Source organism: Anas platyrhynchos, chromosome 18, assembly GCF_047663525.1.
Source record: "Anas platyrhynchos isolate ZD024472 breed Pekin duck chromosome 18, IASCAAS_PekinDuck_T2T, whole genome shotgun sequence".
In the NCBI taxonomy this organism is placed as follows: Eukaryota; Metazoa; Chordata; class Aves; order Anseriformes; family Anatidae; genus Anas; species Anas platyrhynchos.
In genome coordinates, this window is record NC_092604.1 from 5,441,091 (window position 1) to 5,454,505 (window position 13,415).

General features: G+C 46.8%; 1 protein-coding gene across 1 annotated transcript; it reads left to right on the forward strand.

Moving 5' to 3' along the window:
* Window positions 1-3,817: 3,817 nt before the first annotated feature.
* Window positions 3,818-7,439, forward strand: ATP6V1G1 (ATPase H+ transporting V1 subunit G1). Its single transcript, XM_027470866.3, has 3 exons — window positions 3,818-3,977; window positions 5,175-5,275; window positions 6,688-7,439. Exons 1-3 carry the CDS (start codon window positions 3,896-3,898, stop codon window positions 6,859-6,861), a joined length of 357 nt encoding a protein of 118 aa, XP_027326667.1. The 5' UTR covers window positions 3,818-3,895; the 3' UTR covers window positions 6,862-7,439.
* The last annotated feature ends 5,976 nt before the right edge of the window (window positions 7,440-13,415 follow it).

Consider the following 13,415-nt stretch of genomic DNA (forward strand, 5'->3'; position numbering starts at 1 on the left):
TGGGCCAAATTCTTGGTGTAGATTTGGTACAGTCAAGCAGTACCAACTTGTATAGTTGGAGGTTTGATTCTTCAATTTTAAATTCTACTGCTATGCTGTGCTTGGATTTCTATTACTCAGCTCATAAATGTAAAATATTCCCCGAACTATGAATTCTAGTCAATTATTCATTGGTAGTTTTTAAACTATCAACCAGCGATCATTTATCCACAACCAACAGTTGCATCATCTCAATGCCGCAGTGATTTGTGTTAATGAATTAAACCTCAGAAGAGAGAAACCAGCTCAGTTCCCAGGCGTTCAACACAAAACCTTTTTGAAAGAGCAGACAATTGCACAGCAGAACATAAGTCAGGGAATGGAGCATAACGCATCCAACTGAAGGTGCAGGGGAATTTAGAGAGGGGAAATGTGATTACCTGATTTGGAAAGAAGCCAAACTTAATGGTTAAAATCTTGATCTTTATGAAATGTCTTGGAATCTGTAATGACTTCAGGTTCAAAAAACATCGTGCATGTTTTCTGTGCTTAGAAACTGAAATAAAAACAAAGATGAAGGAAATCTGTTCCTTTTTTTTTTTTTTTTTTTTTTCTTCCTGGTTCTGGAAAGGTCTGATTCATTGATTGATTCTGAAACCAGTTTAGCATGTGCCTGGAGTCCTGAGCCAGCACAGAACAAAACCAGAAAGGCAACAGACACCTCTCCAAAATGAAAATTGGTCTTTAAGGCTTGCAAGAAAGAAAACCCAACCTTTTCCTGACACTGAGGCAGTATTTCTGAAATACTAAAGTTTTCCTGCTGCTACCTATCTCAGTGCACGCACAGGCAGAGCCAGGCTCGGGCAGGGCAGCCCAGGGGAATCGGTTTGTGTCAGAAGGATTTTAACAACTTGTTTTCCCATGGCAGAGAGTGGGAATAGCCTTTGTCTTCTAACGATATTCTTCTTACAGTCTTCCACTGAATGTGGGGTACGTGAAATTTAGGGTGAGTTGAGTTTATGGTTTAAGCAATCAGCACCAGGCAAATAATGGGGTGCTAGTGCCAGCTGCAGCAGCAGCCTCTTCCTCTGTAATAGCTAGTGATGAGCTTGTGTACAATTAATCTTGGAGGAATAAAGGACAAGTTCAGAATACTTGTGCTGCTCAATTATAAACCCTTTGCTGATAGGGTTAAAGCTGTATAAGTATCTCTTTATGCATGCCAGTGCAGGTCTGGGAATTGGAAACCCATTTTTCACAGTGGGAGAAATTCTTGTTCAAAATTTGAAGCGGAAAATGGATCAAAGAGCTCTGAGATTCACATGTGCTTCATGTGACCAGCACCATGAGGCTTCGGTTAGCTTTTGAGCAGTCTTAAGCTGTAAAGCAGCGCAACCAAAGGAAGCATTGCTTATACACAAACTATTATTGTCTTATTTGTTAAGCATCGAAATGAAGTAGTCAAAAGCTCATCAGATGTTTTTGGTCAACCCAAAGCTGTACTTTAGGTGGGATTTTTGCCTGAAAGCTTGGTGCAATTATAACCAGGATATGTCTGGCGGTAGAAAAGGGAATCATTATCTTAGGAGCAGCAAGTCCAAAAAGCCTGATCGTCCTGGAGGAAAATAACATCCTGGTGACTGTTGCTTTTCTGCAAGCCCCTGGAGATGAGCTGCAATGCCTTCAAAGCATTCTGCTGTGAAGAAATTTGTAAGTTCAGCTCAAGTGTTTTAGTTAGCAGTATACGAAATCTCTGAAGACTGGCAGCAGCTAACAGGGACGATGATGGATGGAAATGGGAACAATGGCCATTAACTGAGGGCTGTGGGAGCTGGAGAAAGTTTAATATTTGGAGACTTTTGCACAGGTGAGAGAAGGACAGGGGGCTCCTCTTGGATCATGATGAGAAAAAAATAATTTCTGGGCTGATTCTGTTTCGAAATGGCCTGGTTCTGCACCAGCTGACCACCACCAGATCCTAGGTGGCTTTTTTGGCTTGTCCAGGTCTGCTGGGTGTCCCCACAAGGCTGGCAGTGCCTTGGGGACGTGCCCACATCCACATCCAGCGGCTGCTCCTGCTCCGTGGCCACACACTTTGCCTGTCCCCGGCTTGCTTCAAAACAGAGATTTATGGTCAGAGCTCTCCTCCCCATCTTTATCTTCCTCTGGCTGAAGCGAGCGTTAGGCTAGGTTGACAGGCCCACTTAGTTAATCTCCGGGCCCTGCTGAAGGTCACCCTGCCACACGCTCATCATCCCCGTTCCCCTCTGTAAATAAACATTTGATTCATTGTCTCGTGTCCCCTCCATCACGGGGAACGGGAGCGGTGTGCCAGCCACCACCCTGTGGGGATGTGAGTCACTGCCTCAGCTCCCGGCACTTCCACCCTGGCAATAATCGTGATTTATGCTCCAAAAAGTACCAGGGAATCGTGGTCAGGGCTCTGAATTGTCACTGGGATGAGGGCTGGGTGGGGTAGAGCTGGTGCCTGTACATGGGGCCGGTCTTCCAGGTGCCCTCAGCACAGGTATTTGGGGTGGCCACGAATCCTGTGTGTTGGTGGCTCTGTGCCTGGGGGTAATATTAGGATCGTGGAATGGTTTGGGTTGGAAAGGACCCTAAAGCCCAGCTGTTTCCAGCCCCTGCCATGGGCAGGGCCCCCTGCCCCCAGCCCCAAACAGCCTGGCCTTGGGCACTGCCAGGGATGGGGCACCCACAGCTCCTTGGGGCAGCCTGGGACAGGGCCTCACCACCCTCTGAGTCAAGAATTTCCTCCTTATACCTCATCCAAACCTACCCTCTTTGGGTTTAAAGCCATTACCCCTTGTCCTATCACTGACAAGTCCCTCCCCAGCCGTCCTGCAGCCCCTTCAGGCCCTGGCAGCCCGCTGTGGGGTCTCCCCGGAGCCCTCCCTTCCCCAGCCCAGCTCCCAGCACACAGCTGGCCCCGCAGCGTTAACGTTAACATGGCATTAACGGCAGCGTTAACATGAGCACTGCCGTTAGCGGCACCGCTGGCATTAGGGACATCAACATTCACACCACCATTACCGCTACCAACATCCCCATCAGCACTGGTGTTAATGCTAGCACTGCCGTCAGGGGCATGCCACGGGCTGCCTGGGTTGCCACGATGATTACAACAATTAAAACCCATGAAGTTTTTAAGTTTGTAATTTATAAATGTATAAAATCAATTCATAATCAGTAACAATAATTTACATTTTATTAAAAATGCACCCATTATTTCAACTAATACCATTATTTTATTAATTTTTACTATTTCATTAATTTTATTAACTTCAGAATTTAAAAAAATATATCTTATAGTTTATTATAATTTACTATTAATATTTATCATTATATTATAATTTATTTATTTAATAGAAGATGATACCTTTTATTTTTATTACTTCTATTAATTTTAGAATTTTAGAATTTATAAAAGTAACTTTCAAAATTTTATGTTTAATAAATATATTAAAACCCTTTTTTATCAATTTTTTTAATGTTAATTTTGTTAATTTTGTTAATTTTGTTAATTTTAATTTTGTTAATTTAATTAAATGTATTAAACGTAAATTGTATTAATGTATTAATTTAAAATCAATTTAAACGTATTAAATGTAATAAATGTAAATTTACTAAGTTTATAATGTCTAAAATGTATGTTTTATAACTTATTTATTTTTTTAATTAAAAAAACCCCCACCCAAATCCCATCCTCGAGCTGGGCGAACAAGCTGGGGGGGGGGGGGGGGCTCGAGGGGCGTGGCCTGGCGAAGGGGGCGTGGCCGAGCGCGCGGCCCGCGGGAGGAGGCGTGTCCGTGCGGCGTGACGCAGCACGCAGCGGCGCGGTGACGCATTACGCAGACGCTGCCGGCGGAGCAGCAGCAGCAGGAGGAGGAGCGCGGCCATGGCGAGCCAGTCGCAGGGCATCCAGCAGCTGCTGCAGGCCGAGAAGCGCGCGGCGGAGAAGGTGGCCGAGGCCCGCAAGCGTGAGTGCGGCGCGGGGCGGCCGGCGAGGGGACGGGGCCGCTCTGAGCTGCTGCTGGGCCCGGCGCGGTGCTGGGCGGCCCCGCGGGGGGAGCCCCCGGCTGGCGGCAGGCTGCTCGGAGCCCCCCCGCATTGAGCCTGGCCCTGGAGGGTGCTGGGGCCCTTCACGAGCCTGGATTGTGTCAGGGTAGTGCGGCCGGCAGGGCCAGGGAGGTGATCGTCCCCCTGTGCTCGGCTCTGGGGAGGCCGCACCTCGAGTGCTGGGGTCAGTTCTGGGCCCCTCACTACAAGAAGGACATCGAGGCCCCGGAGCGTGTCCAGAGGAGGCTCAGAGGAGACCTCGTTGCTCTCTGTAACTGCTTGAAAGGAAGCTGTGGGGAGCTGGGGGTCGGCCTCTTCTCACAGGTATCCAGTGATAGGACCAGGGGGATTGGCCTCAAGTTCTGCCAGGGGAGGCTCAGGTTGGAAATGAGGAGACATTTCTGCTCAGGAAGAGCAGCCAGGCATTGGGACGGGTTGCCCAGGGAGGTGGTGGGGTCACCGTCCCTGGGGGTGTTCAAGGAGACGTGGCGCTTGGGGAGAGGATTTAGTGGGTGACAGTGGTGGTACCAGTGGTTGGACCAGATGATCTTGAAGGTCTTTTCCAATTTTAATGATTCTGTGATTCTATGATTTGTACCCACTGATGGCGTTGCAAAGAGCAGCTTGTTGTAACGCTCTCTGAGGATAACCCTGAGTGAAGAGTTTTTTGGGAAGCCTGGTGGGGAAGTCATGCAGTACCCAGTTCTCTCTCTTGCTTGTACAACTGACCTGAAGCAAAGCTAAAACTTTGTGTTCCTCTTCCCATGATGTTTGAGGTCACTGTGAGATGCTCACGTGAGCAAAGCCAGGCCTGCAGCTTGCCTCATGTATCTGCTGGATGTGAGAACTGCCCCAGTTGTGGCTGCTGGAAGCTGGGTGCTTGGTGAGCCTGGCAGTGGCTCGGCGTTACTTGGGGCAGCCTGGTGCCCCTGAGGCTGACACCACAAAGCCCTGCGGGTGTGCAGTTTGTGCGGTGCTGACAGCCTCCTGCAGAAGGAGGTGCTGCGATAGCAAATGCCACAGTAATGGCTTTGCATCAGGCTGCTGGAGGGGTGGGGGGCAACATGCTTTGAGTACTTTCGCTTCTGTATTTCACATGCTGTGTTCTTTGGAAACAGGAAAGAATCGGAGGCTGAAGCAGGCCAAAGAAGAAGCCCAGGCAGAGATCGAGCAGTACCGCCTGCAGAGGGAGAAGGAATTCAAGGCCAAGGAAGCAGCGGTTGGTTTGCTAGAGCACTCCCTGTTACCTGTCCAGCCCCTTAGCCCTAAAACTGCGAGTACTTGCCCTGAGAATCCCCCTCAGGGTGGAACACGTTACCAGAGGTCTACTTCCCCAACTGCCTTCCTCTGATGCACAGCCACGTGTCGTGGAGACACTGGTGGAAGTGAATCAGTGTGGTATGTTGTGTCCTGAGAGCCAGAGCTATTCAGGGCAGTGAATTAGCGTGGTAAGCTCATGTACCCCTGGTGCTCTGGGGTTTCTCAGTCTCCCCACGCCTGCTCTGTGTAGCAGCATCAGAAAAGACAGAGCTCGTTGCTCCTATGGCCAGCTGGTTTCCCTGGTGCTAACTTGGTAGAAACCACTTGCCTTGTGGACGGCGCTCTTCTGCTGAGGAAGTTGTGAGGCCTGTGCCCTGCTCAGCCTGGCTGCGTGCCAGGGTTTGCATCTTCCTCTCGCTCTGAGCAAGAGGAGTTAGAGCCCGGAGGTGCAGAACTGAGCCCCTTTCCCACGGAGGGCTGTAGCACAGGTAGGGTGGTTTTGCTTGCTGTGTGTCCCTGCCATTTCTTTTGAAATATTCTGGAAACGATCTGGCAGCTCTCCATCTGTCCAGGTTTTGGTTAGTACAGTAACGCCCCCTCTTTTCTGTACAACAGCCTTCCTGCCAGTTGATCAAAATGAATTTGTTAAAATCCCATTTTAGTTTGGTTCACTGGGTGTGTGATACCAGGTAATTCCAGGCTAAAAAGTAGACTTTACTGCATGACAGTTGGTTCTGCTTAACTTACCCTTCTACAAAGAAAGAAGCTCTTTGAATTTGAGTCCCAGGGTGCTCTCTGTCTCAGCGTACTTTTCCATGCCTTTGTTTTCCCCACTTAAAATGGGAACTTGCTCTCTCTGCCTTTGCTTATGGAGCAAGGGAGATGCTGTAATCCACGAGAAACTCCTTGATGTGCATATCACGCATTCCACAATCCTGGTAACAAGCCAGGGATTTTTATAAAGATTCTTCTAGCAATGGGGTGATGTGAAGACTGGGCTTAAACTAAATCACAAGTACTTATTTCATTTTACCATCAGCTACAGCAGCGCACAGGGATTCACAGTTCCAGTTGCTGGTACAGTAGGACATTGACTTCTGGAATTCTTCTGAAGCTTCTGCTCTAAACTGGTAGCTAATGGCTGAGAAGATAAAAACACATGGGCTGTGGGTGATAAACTAGGGCAAGTTTTGGGGGAAATCTGAGAGGACAATCCAAGTGTACTCCTCTGTCCTTTCAGAACAATTATTCCCCAGCAAAGACTAGTTGAGGTGCACTGAGACAGTACAGAAGGACAAAATACAGAGCTAATCATAATGTTCTCTCTGAAACAACTTGCATGTCAGCTTCCTCTTTCCTTTGCTATTGTAGGCACTTGGATCTCATGGCAGCTGCACCACTGAGGTTGAGAAGGAGACCCAGGAAAAGATGAGTGTAATCCAGCAGAACTTCCAGAAGAATCGTGAGGTGGTCCTCTCCCAGCTGCTGTCACTGGTGTGTGACATCAAACCTGAAATCCACGTGAATTACCGCATCAATGGGTAGTGGTGGAAGAAGGAAGAAGTGTACGGGAAATGCTGGTAGCAGCATTTGAGCTTCAGGTGGAATGTACAGCTCTCAGCCATACCTTACCTGTTTTGTGAAGGTGTTAAATTATTTCAGTGAGTTGTAGGCTATCAGCATCTTGTCGGACTTCTGTTGGTTTCTTCATTGCCATAGATTCAGAGCTTAATCAAACTTCACGTGACCGTGTCTCAAATCTGTGCTAAGTTATTAAACGTGTTCAGGTTGGCACATTAAAGCTCCCTTATTTCAGGATAGTACTCAGTGAGAGCCTTTCCTCTGAGAGCTAGAAAGGGGAGAGGGATGCTGGCCTAGAGCCAGTAATTTAGACCTGTGTAACTGTATTCTCGTTGACCAAAATGCATTTTTCAGTGTGTTGTAAGCCTTCATACAGGGTTAAACCTCATCAGAAGAATTCTCTGGCTGTACAGTGCTAGCTGATAATCTTCGGGTGCTTGAGTTTCTCTGTATTGAATATCCTCTGTATATTCTGCTGTTAGCTTGAGTTACAAGTCTGGCACCATGACACTTGAAAGTAAAAACACTCAGTGAACTCCAAAGTCTCTTTAGTCAGTCTTGTGCCTGCTAACTTGTTCTGAATCCTGTCGGTACTCTCAGTGTGTTGCATGAAGAGTCTGGACTGAAGAATGAATATCAAATATTGATAAAAGTAAGAGAAAGCAAATGTCTGAAGGTCACAGCAGGTAAGTTTAAAACCCGTTAGAGAGCTCCTCCTCTTGGCTCCAGTCTGATGCTCTACCAGCCAGATCGTTCTGAAAAGCTTCAGGAACAAATGTCCTTGTGACTATTAGGGGAAATAAAACGTTGCCAGTTCACTAGTATAGTTGGATAGCCAGGGACTGTGCAGTAATTATCCCTCCTTTAGTCAAGTCCTAGGCACTGCTTGTTTATACCAAGGTCATGCTTTATCCTGTAGCATCCTGCTGCGCTCAGGAACAGTGTGAAATAATTGTCTCACTCTTTAGTTAATAATACACACAGGTACATCAGGAACTTTCATGTTTTAGCAGTTTATTCCACCCCACCCTCCCCCAGCAGAATATTAAATGTAACTTTGATTTTTTTGAGTTTAGTTTGAAGCTTTTTTGCAAAAAGGAGACCTCAATCAGCGTGTAGCTAATCTAACCTGCAGTTCATGCAGTTGGAAGAAACCTTGATGCTCTTCCTCAGGCAAAACCTTGGGTATTTCTGCAGAACTTCAGTGCAGCGTTGAAAAGCCTCTCAGACCTGTAGAGTTTGATTGGGAGGGAGGGAAGAAAGCAGGGTGGATGGGAGTCTTAAAGAAATGGGTATCTGCCAGCAGTCACGCAGGGCGATGAAAGAGCAGACTGCTGTGGTGTCTCCTGTGGTAATATTTTAATGCTACTGTACTGTAGTTCTGAAAGCATCCCTTTAGGAGTTGAGGCTATTAAATGGGTTGTAAAATTGAAACAAAAGCCTTCTGTGAAGTGAAATGTGTCAAGCTGGGAAAAAGCCAGGTTGGTACAAGGTGAACAGGACCAAAGCATTTTTAATCAGTCTGGTCTAATGGCTGGAGAAGTGATACGGCCTCTTAAAAGGTTGTAACCATGCTAATTCTGGTCTGTCCTTTGGAGATGAAACTTTTCCTCCTGTTGAGAACAGGTGCTCAGATTCCAGCATGATACTCCTCAAAAAAGTCCTCCTAGCCCCAGGCAATAATTAGTTTCATCCAGTTTGTTTATCAGGAAAAGGAGGCTGTTTGTCCAGAAAAAATACAGTGCATGTCCCCACTTTCTCCTACTGATTTGTCGTATCCATTTGTTAAATGAGCACTTCCTACCCTGGTATCCTGGAATAGGGAGAGACAAAGGAAAAAAGAAGTAAAACTCCCCTGATGATTTCCTTTCTGGCAAAAGAGGATGTGAAGGCTTACTCTTCAGAACATGCAAAAGTTCCAGTGCTTGCAAGAACATCGATTTTCTGTAATGTTTCCCTGAGATTTAACTGGTGAGGATTGCCTGACTGCATACTTTGCACAGAAGCATTTCCAATTACTGCTCGCCAGGAAGGCTGGCTTTGTTTACAGCATAGATGTGTTGGTTTAAACTGAGATTCTTTAATCTTACAATGAGGTGTTCTGAGAAAAGGAGGCCTACTGCTGTCTGTGTGCTGAAGCCAGGCTCCTGACAAATACTCTGCAGGGAGCAGTTTTCTACTGGCAGACGTAAGGAATCAGAAGCACAGAGGTATGGAGTTAGACATACAGCTTCGTGCATCAGATCTAGACCTCCACTTGTTCTGCAGCAGGTTTGGTTAATAAAACCAGCCCCAGCTGCTAGTACAAATCTGTCCCTGATGTTTCCCTGCTGCTGCTCTGTCTGCATTGTCCCTGGCAGATGTGACCCCTGTAGATGCGATGTAATTTGCTCTCATACTCCAGAGAGGGATCAGAAGCTGCTTTAAGCATCTGTAGCACCAATTCTTTTACTTTGAGCTCTGACCCCTGGAAATATGGACAGATTGCCAGCCCAGTCAGTCCTGGTGCTGTAGGGAGGTAAGAAGTGTTCAGCACTGACTTGGTTTTGTTTGTGCGGTGTCCAGTGAGTAGCTGTGGCTGCGTGCAGCTGAGCAGTTTCCTGGGATCCACATGGGCACAGTACAGGACTTACACAGCACCATTTGGCACTGCTACATCTACGTTCATCAGTGATGGTTTGGAGTTGGTCTTTGGGGTATTTCTTTTCAGACATTATGTGTACTTTACAGTTGATGCTTTTCATTTTTAAAATACCATGGAGAAGTCTTGTCCTCTGCACCACGGGGAGAGCACCAGATGGACAAATGGCTTATTAACACCAAAATATGTGCGTCATCTGGATGGCTTAACATGCAGTACAAGGCACAATTAGGACACATTTGTGCTGCTTGAAGCCCGAGCTCAATTTTTTAGGGCTTGCCTGTGCTCACAGAGCTTGCTCCCTGCTCAGCTTGTGGTGTTTGCTCTGAAGGTCAGCATCTCCTTGCTGCTGCCTGGGAAGGAGCTCCAGATAAAGCTCCTGCTGCCTGGCACGGGCAGGCTGCTCGAGTCCTTGCTAGAGGTGATGCTGAGGACGGGCTGGCCGCTGGCATTTCTGGGCAAGCTGAGTGCAAATGTACTTGGTACCTCAGGGCAGTTTCAACATCAGTATCCCACGCAGACCGTCTAGATGGGTGGTTGCAGCCTCGTTAGCTGGTGTGAATATGGAACGAAGTGCCTGTTGCAGGAGGGAGCTGGTGTGCTGGCTGTGACCAAAGAGACAAAAAGGATAAAAGAGACAATTTGATCTTACGCTCAGCACCCCCTCTGGAAGGGAGGGATGAAATCAAAGCCCCTCAACACCTCTGCTCTGTCTGATGATGTTTCCTTTTTTTTTTTTTTTTTTTTTTTTGTCCTTTCAGACTCAGTATGTCCTGGGCTTCATCCCTTGTCCAGTTCTTGCAGCTAAATACAGAATCTAAGTAGGAAAAGGGCCTAGCAGCAGACAGGAGCGTGTGCAGGGGTGGCAGGGGTGACTCCCCCTGGTCCTTCACAGCCTGGGTGATCCCAAGAGGCGCCCCAGAAAGCAGGCACATGGCAAAGCAGTGCTGATGGGGCTTCCTGTGGAATAGGAACAAGAATCAGTGAATTATTTTTATGGGAACATTTTGTTTGAAATTTAGCATGTGATTTTAGTTTTAGGGCAAGTAATTTTCTAATTTAAGATCACCCCTGCTTCCTTTTCCCCTCTGGCTCCATTCCCAGGGTCCAAGCAGTGAAACAAAGCAGCCAGATCATCCCTAACCCAGGAATTTGGGAACGTGTTCATTGACAGAGGAGCAATTTTGGCTGCTGGTGCTTTATCGGAAAGTCCCCGGGCAGCTTGACTTGGACAGTGCAGAACCACGAGAGAGGACCGCGAGTCTTCCCAGTGCCATGGCTGCAGCTGGTTTTGGCTGGAGCCATTTGCTGTCCCGCCAGGCTGGGTGCTCACACGGACGATTTGCCTTGCAGGAATCATTGAGCTTATTCCAGTGTGTAAATCCAAGCTGGCCAACCTTAAATTCCTCCTGCTTTTGCAAGACCCCTACGCAATTCCTGATGATCTTTAAAAAGCCTGGAGCTTTTAAGGCTAGGAATAAGCCCATCAGGCTGCTGGCAGTCCTTGCCTTCCTGCTGTTTTCCCTGCACCCGTGCCCATCAGACGCAGCAAGCAGGACCAGCTGGTTGCAGATAACCATGTGAGAACAATGCCATTCCTCTTACCTTCCTCTCTCTTTGCCTACATGAAAGCTGGTTGTTTTTCCTTTCCTTTGTTTCCTTCCTCATCTGGAATCTTTTTCTCTTATGTGACACCAGTAGTTCTTGCATTAGTGCAAAATAAGAAAGAAAAGCCTAGAATCGACTGTTCACAACTGAGGTTTTGGCTTCAAAGCATTAGTAAAAAGACTATCAAAAACCCTCAAGATAAATGTTTCGCTGAAAGACAGTTCCCCAAAATAATCCAAGTAAGAAGGTTAGTTTAATCTTTCTTTGAGGTTGAAAGGAGAAAGTATTAATTTCTTGCAGAAAAGATTGTATCTTGGACTGGCATAGAAATAGAAAATAAATAGGTATGAAATTATATTAGGCTGTCTCAAAATAATCTAATAAAGCACCAGCTGAATCAATAGCCAAATCATTATCCAAGGCACATAGCAAGTGTCCTCTTTTTAATTTGAGGTGCAAGAAAGAGGCTTTTGCATTACCATAATAAAAAGCATAATATTTTAAGTCTTCATAGGAAAAAAGGCAGAAATAGGGAAGAAAAAGAACCGCACTTTATGCTTTAAGCAAGTGTCATTTTTCATTTGAAACATGTATTTTAGGAATATTGTGAAATGAAGTTTTTGTATTTAATGACTGTCAATCTGTCAGCTTTGTGGAGCTGTTTGACAAAAAAAAGCCGTCTGTAACAGAAGACTGTGTGCTGGAAGAGGGGAAGGGCAAGATGAGGCTTTCGACAACTTTGTTCTCCTCATTAAGGCTCACTGGAAAAAAAAACAACAAACTGATGAAAGTTATCTTCAACTTCTGCTGAAAGTGCAGATTCATCCAAAGAAATGAGATCTGCCTGTGTTGGCTGCTGCTCGCTGCTGCAGCAGGCACAGCTGCAAACAAGACCTGCGAAGGGAGAGCCTGCAGCTGCATGCAGAGCACTGCAAACAGGGACAAGATAATAGTGATGTGCCATCAGCTTTGGCTGGTTTCAGATATTGCAGAAAAAAATATTTTTGTAAAACCATGTAATTAATTGAGAATATGGTCTTGGGGGTCAGAAGGAAATAAAAAAAAGAGACTGAAGAGTATGTGCCTCAGTATTTAAAGCAGGGGGACTTGAAGTAAGTGGCAGGATCTCAGAAGTGAAGTTGAGAAATGGACAGAGGATGAGGTTACCCCAGAGGACAGGGCTAACTGGCTGCTGTCGGGCTGGGGAAGCATTTCAGATGGCAGTGTTTTTTTCCCAGAATCAGGTTCCCTGTAATTTATTCATTAATGCAGAGCGATGGAATAGAGAGTACAGTTATAATGTATGTCCAGGGCACCAAGCTGGGAAGAGATACAAACAGTACAGAGAACTGAATTACAATTTAAAATGATCTTGATAAATGGGAGAAATGATCTGAAACTGATAGCATGAAACTCCCCAAAGAGAAGTCCAAAACTGAGCTAAGAAAGGTGAGATCAAATACACAAACCCAACCAATAACCAGCTGCACAGCGCTGCAGAAACTGTGACAATTAAATTTCCCCCAGACTCAGCCGGCAAATGTCTTGGTTTTGGAGATGCCGCTGTGCTGCAGCACGTTAATACGAGTGTCCCGGGTCAGATGGAGGAGTCAGAAATCCTTGTGGTTGTGCACGGGGTGAGGTCTCTGCCCCCGGTTTGGATGCGGAGCTTTGAGGCCCCGTGACAGAATGAAGGAGACCTGAAATAAGCCAGGAGTTGTTTCAGAGAGGGCAGGTGTTGATTTTACACCAGGTTCATTGAGGCTAGAAGTCATCGGCTTAATTTGCACCAGGAACGATTTAGCCTGGGGGTGCTGCCCAGCAGGGCGAGTGAGCCCGCTGCAGGCTGCGGTGCCTCTGGGACTGGCAGGTGAGAGCAAGTGAAGTGGGAGAGGGAGGCTCTGCCAGCAGCTCTGCCCTGGGTTAACATGAGTCAGGACTTGCTTCTTCAGACACCAAAGAGGGAAGCTTAAGAGAACCCTCGGGCTGCCTTAATTCTGATTTACACAAAACCAGCTCCCCTGCCAGCCTGTGCAAGCAGAGCTTTTAGCCAATGCGTTGCTTTCTGGAGTAGAAAAGTCTGCGTTTTCATTCAGTTTTAATTTCACTCATTCCCATTTCAGCTTTCGAGTGCCCAACCTGGGGACATTTGGAAGACCTCCACTCACAGGGCACAGCCTCTTTTGCTTCTGCCCGGCTTTTCAAACAAAGCCCAGGGTGTCAGCTGGGCGCCGTGCAGCCGCAGAACCTCGCGTCTGCTTGGGATGTT

Coding starts and splice junctions, on each gene's coding strand:
- ATP6V1G1 (XM_027470866.3), top strand. CDS start 3,896: ATGGCGAGCCAGTCGCAGGGCATCCAGCAGCTGCTGCAGGCCGAGAAG. Junction 3,978..5,174: donor GGTGGCCGAGGCCCGCAAGC/GTGAGTGCGGCG, acceptor CTTTGGAAACAG/GAAAGAATCGGAGGCTGAAG. Junction 5,276..6,687: donor TCAAGGCCAAGGAAGCAGCG/GTTGGTTTGCTA, acceptor TTGCTATTGTAG/GCACTTGGATCTCATGGCAG.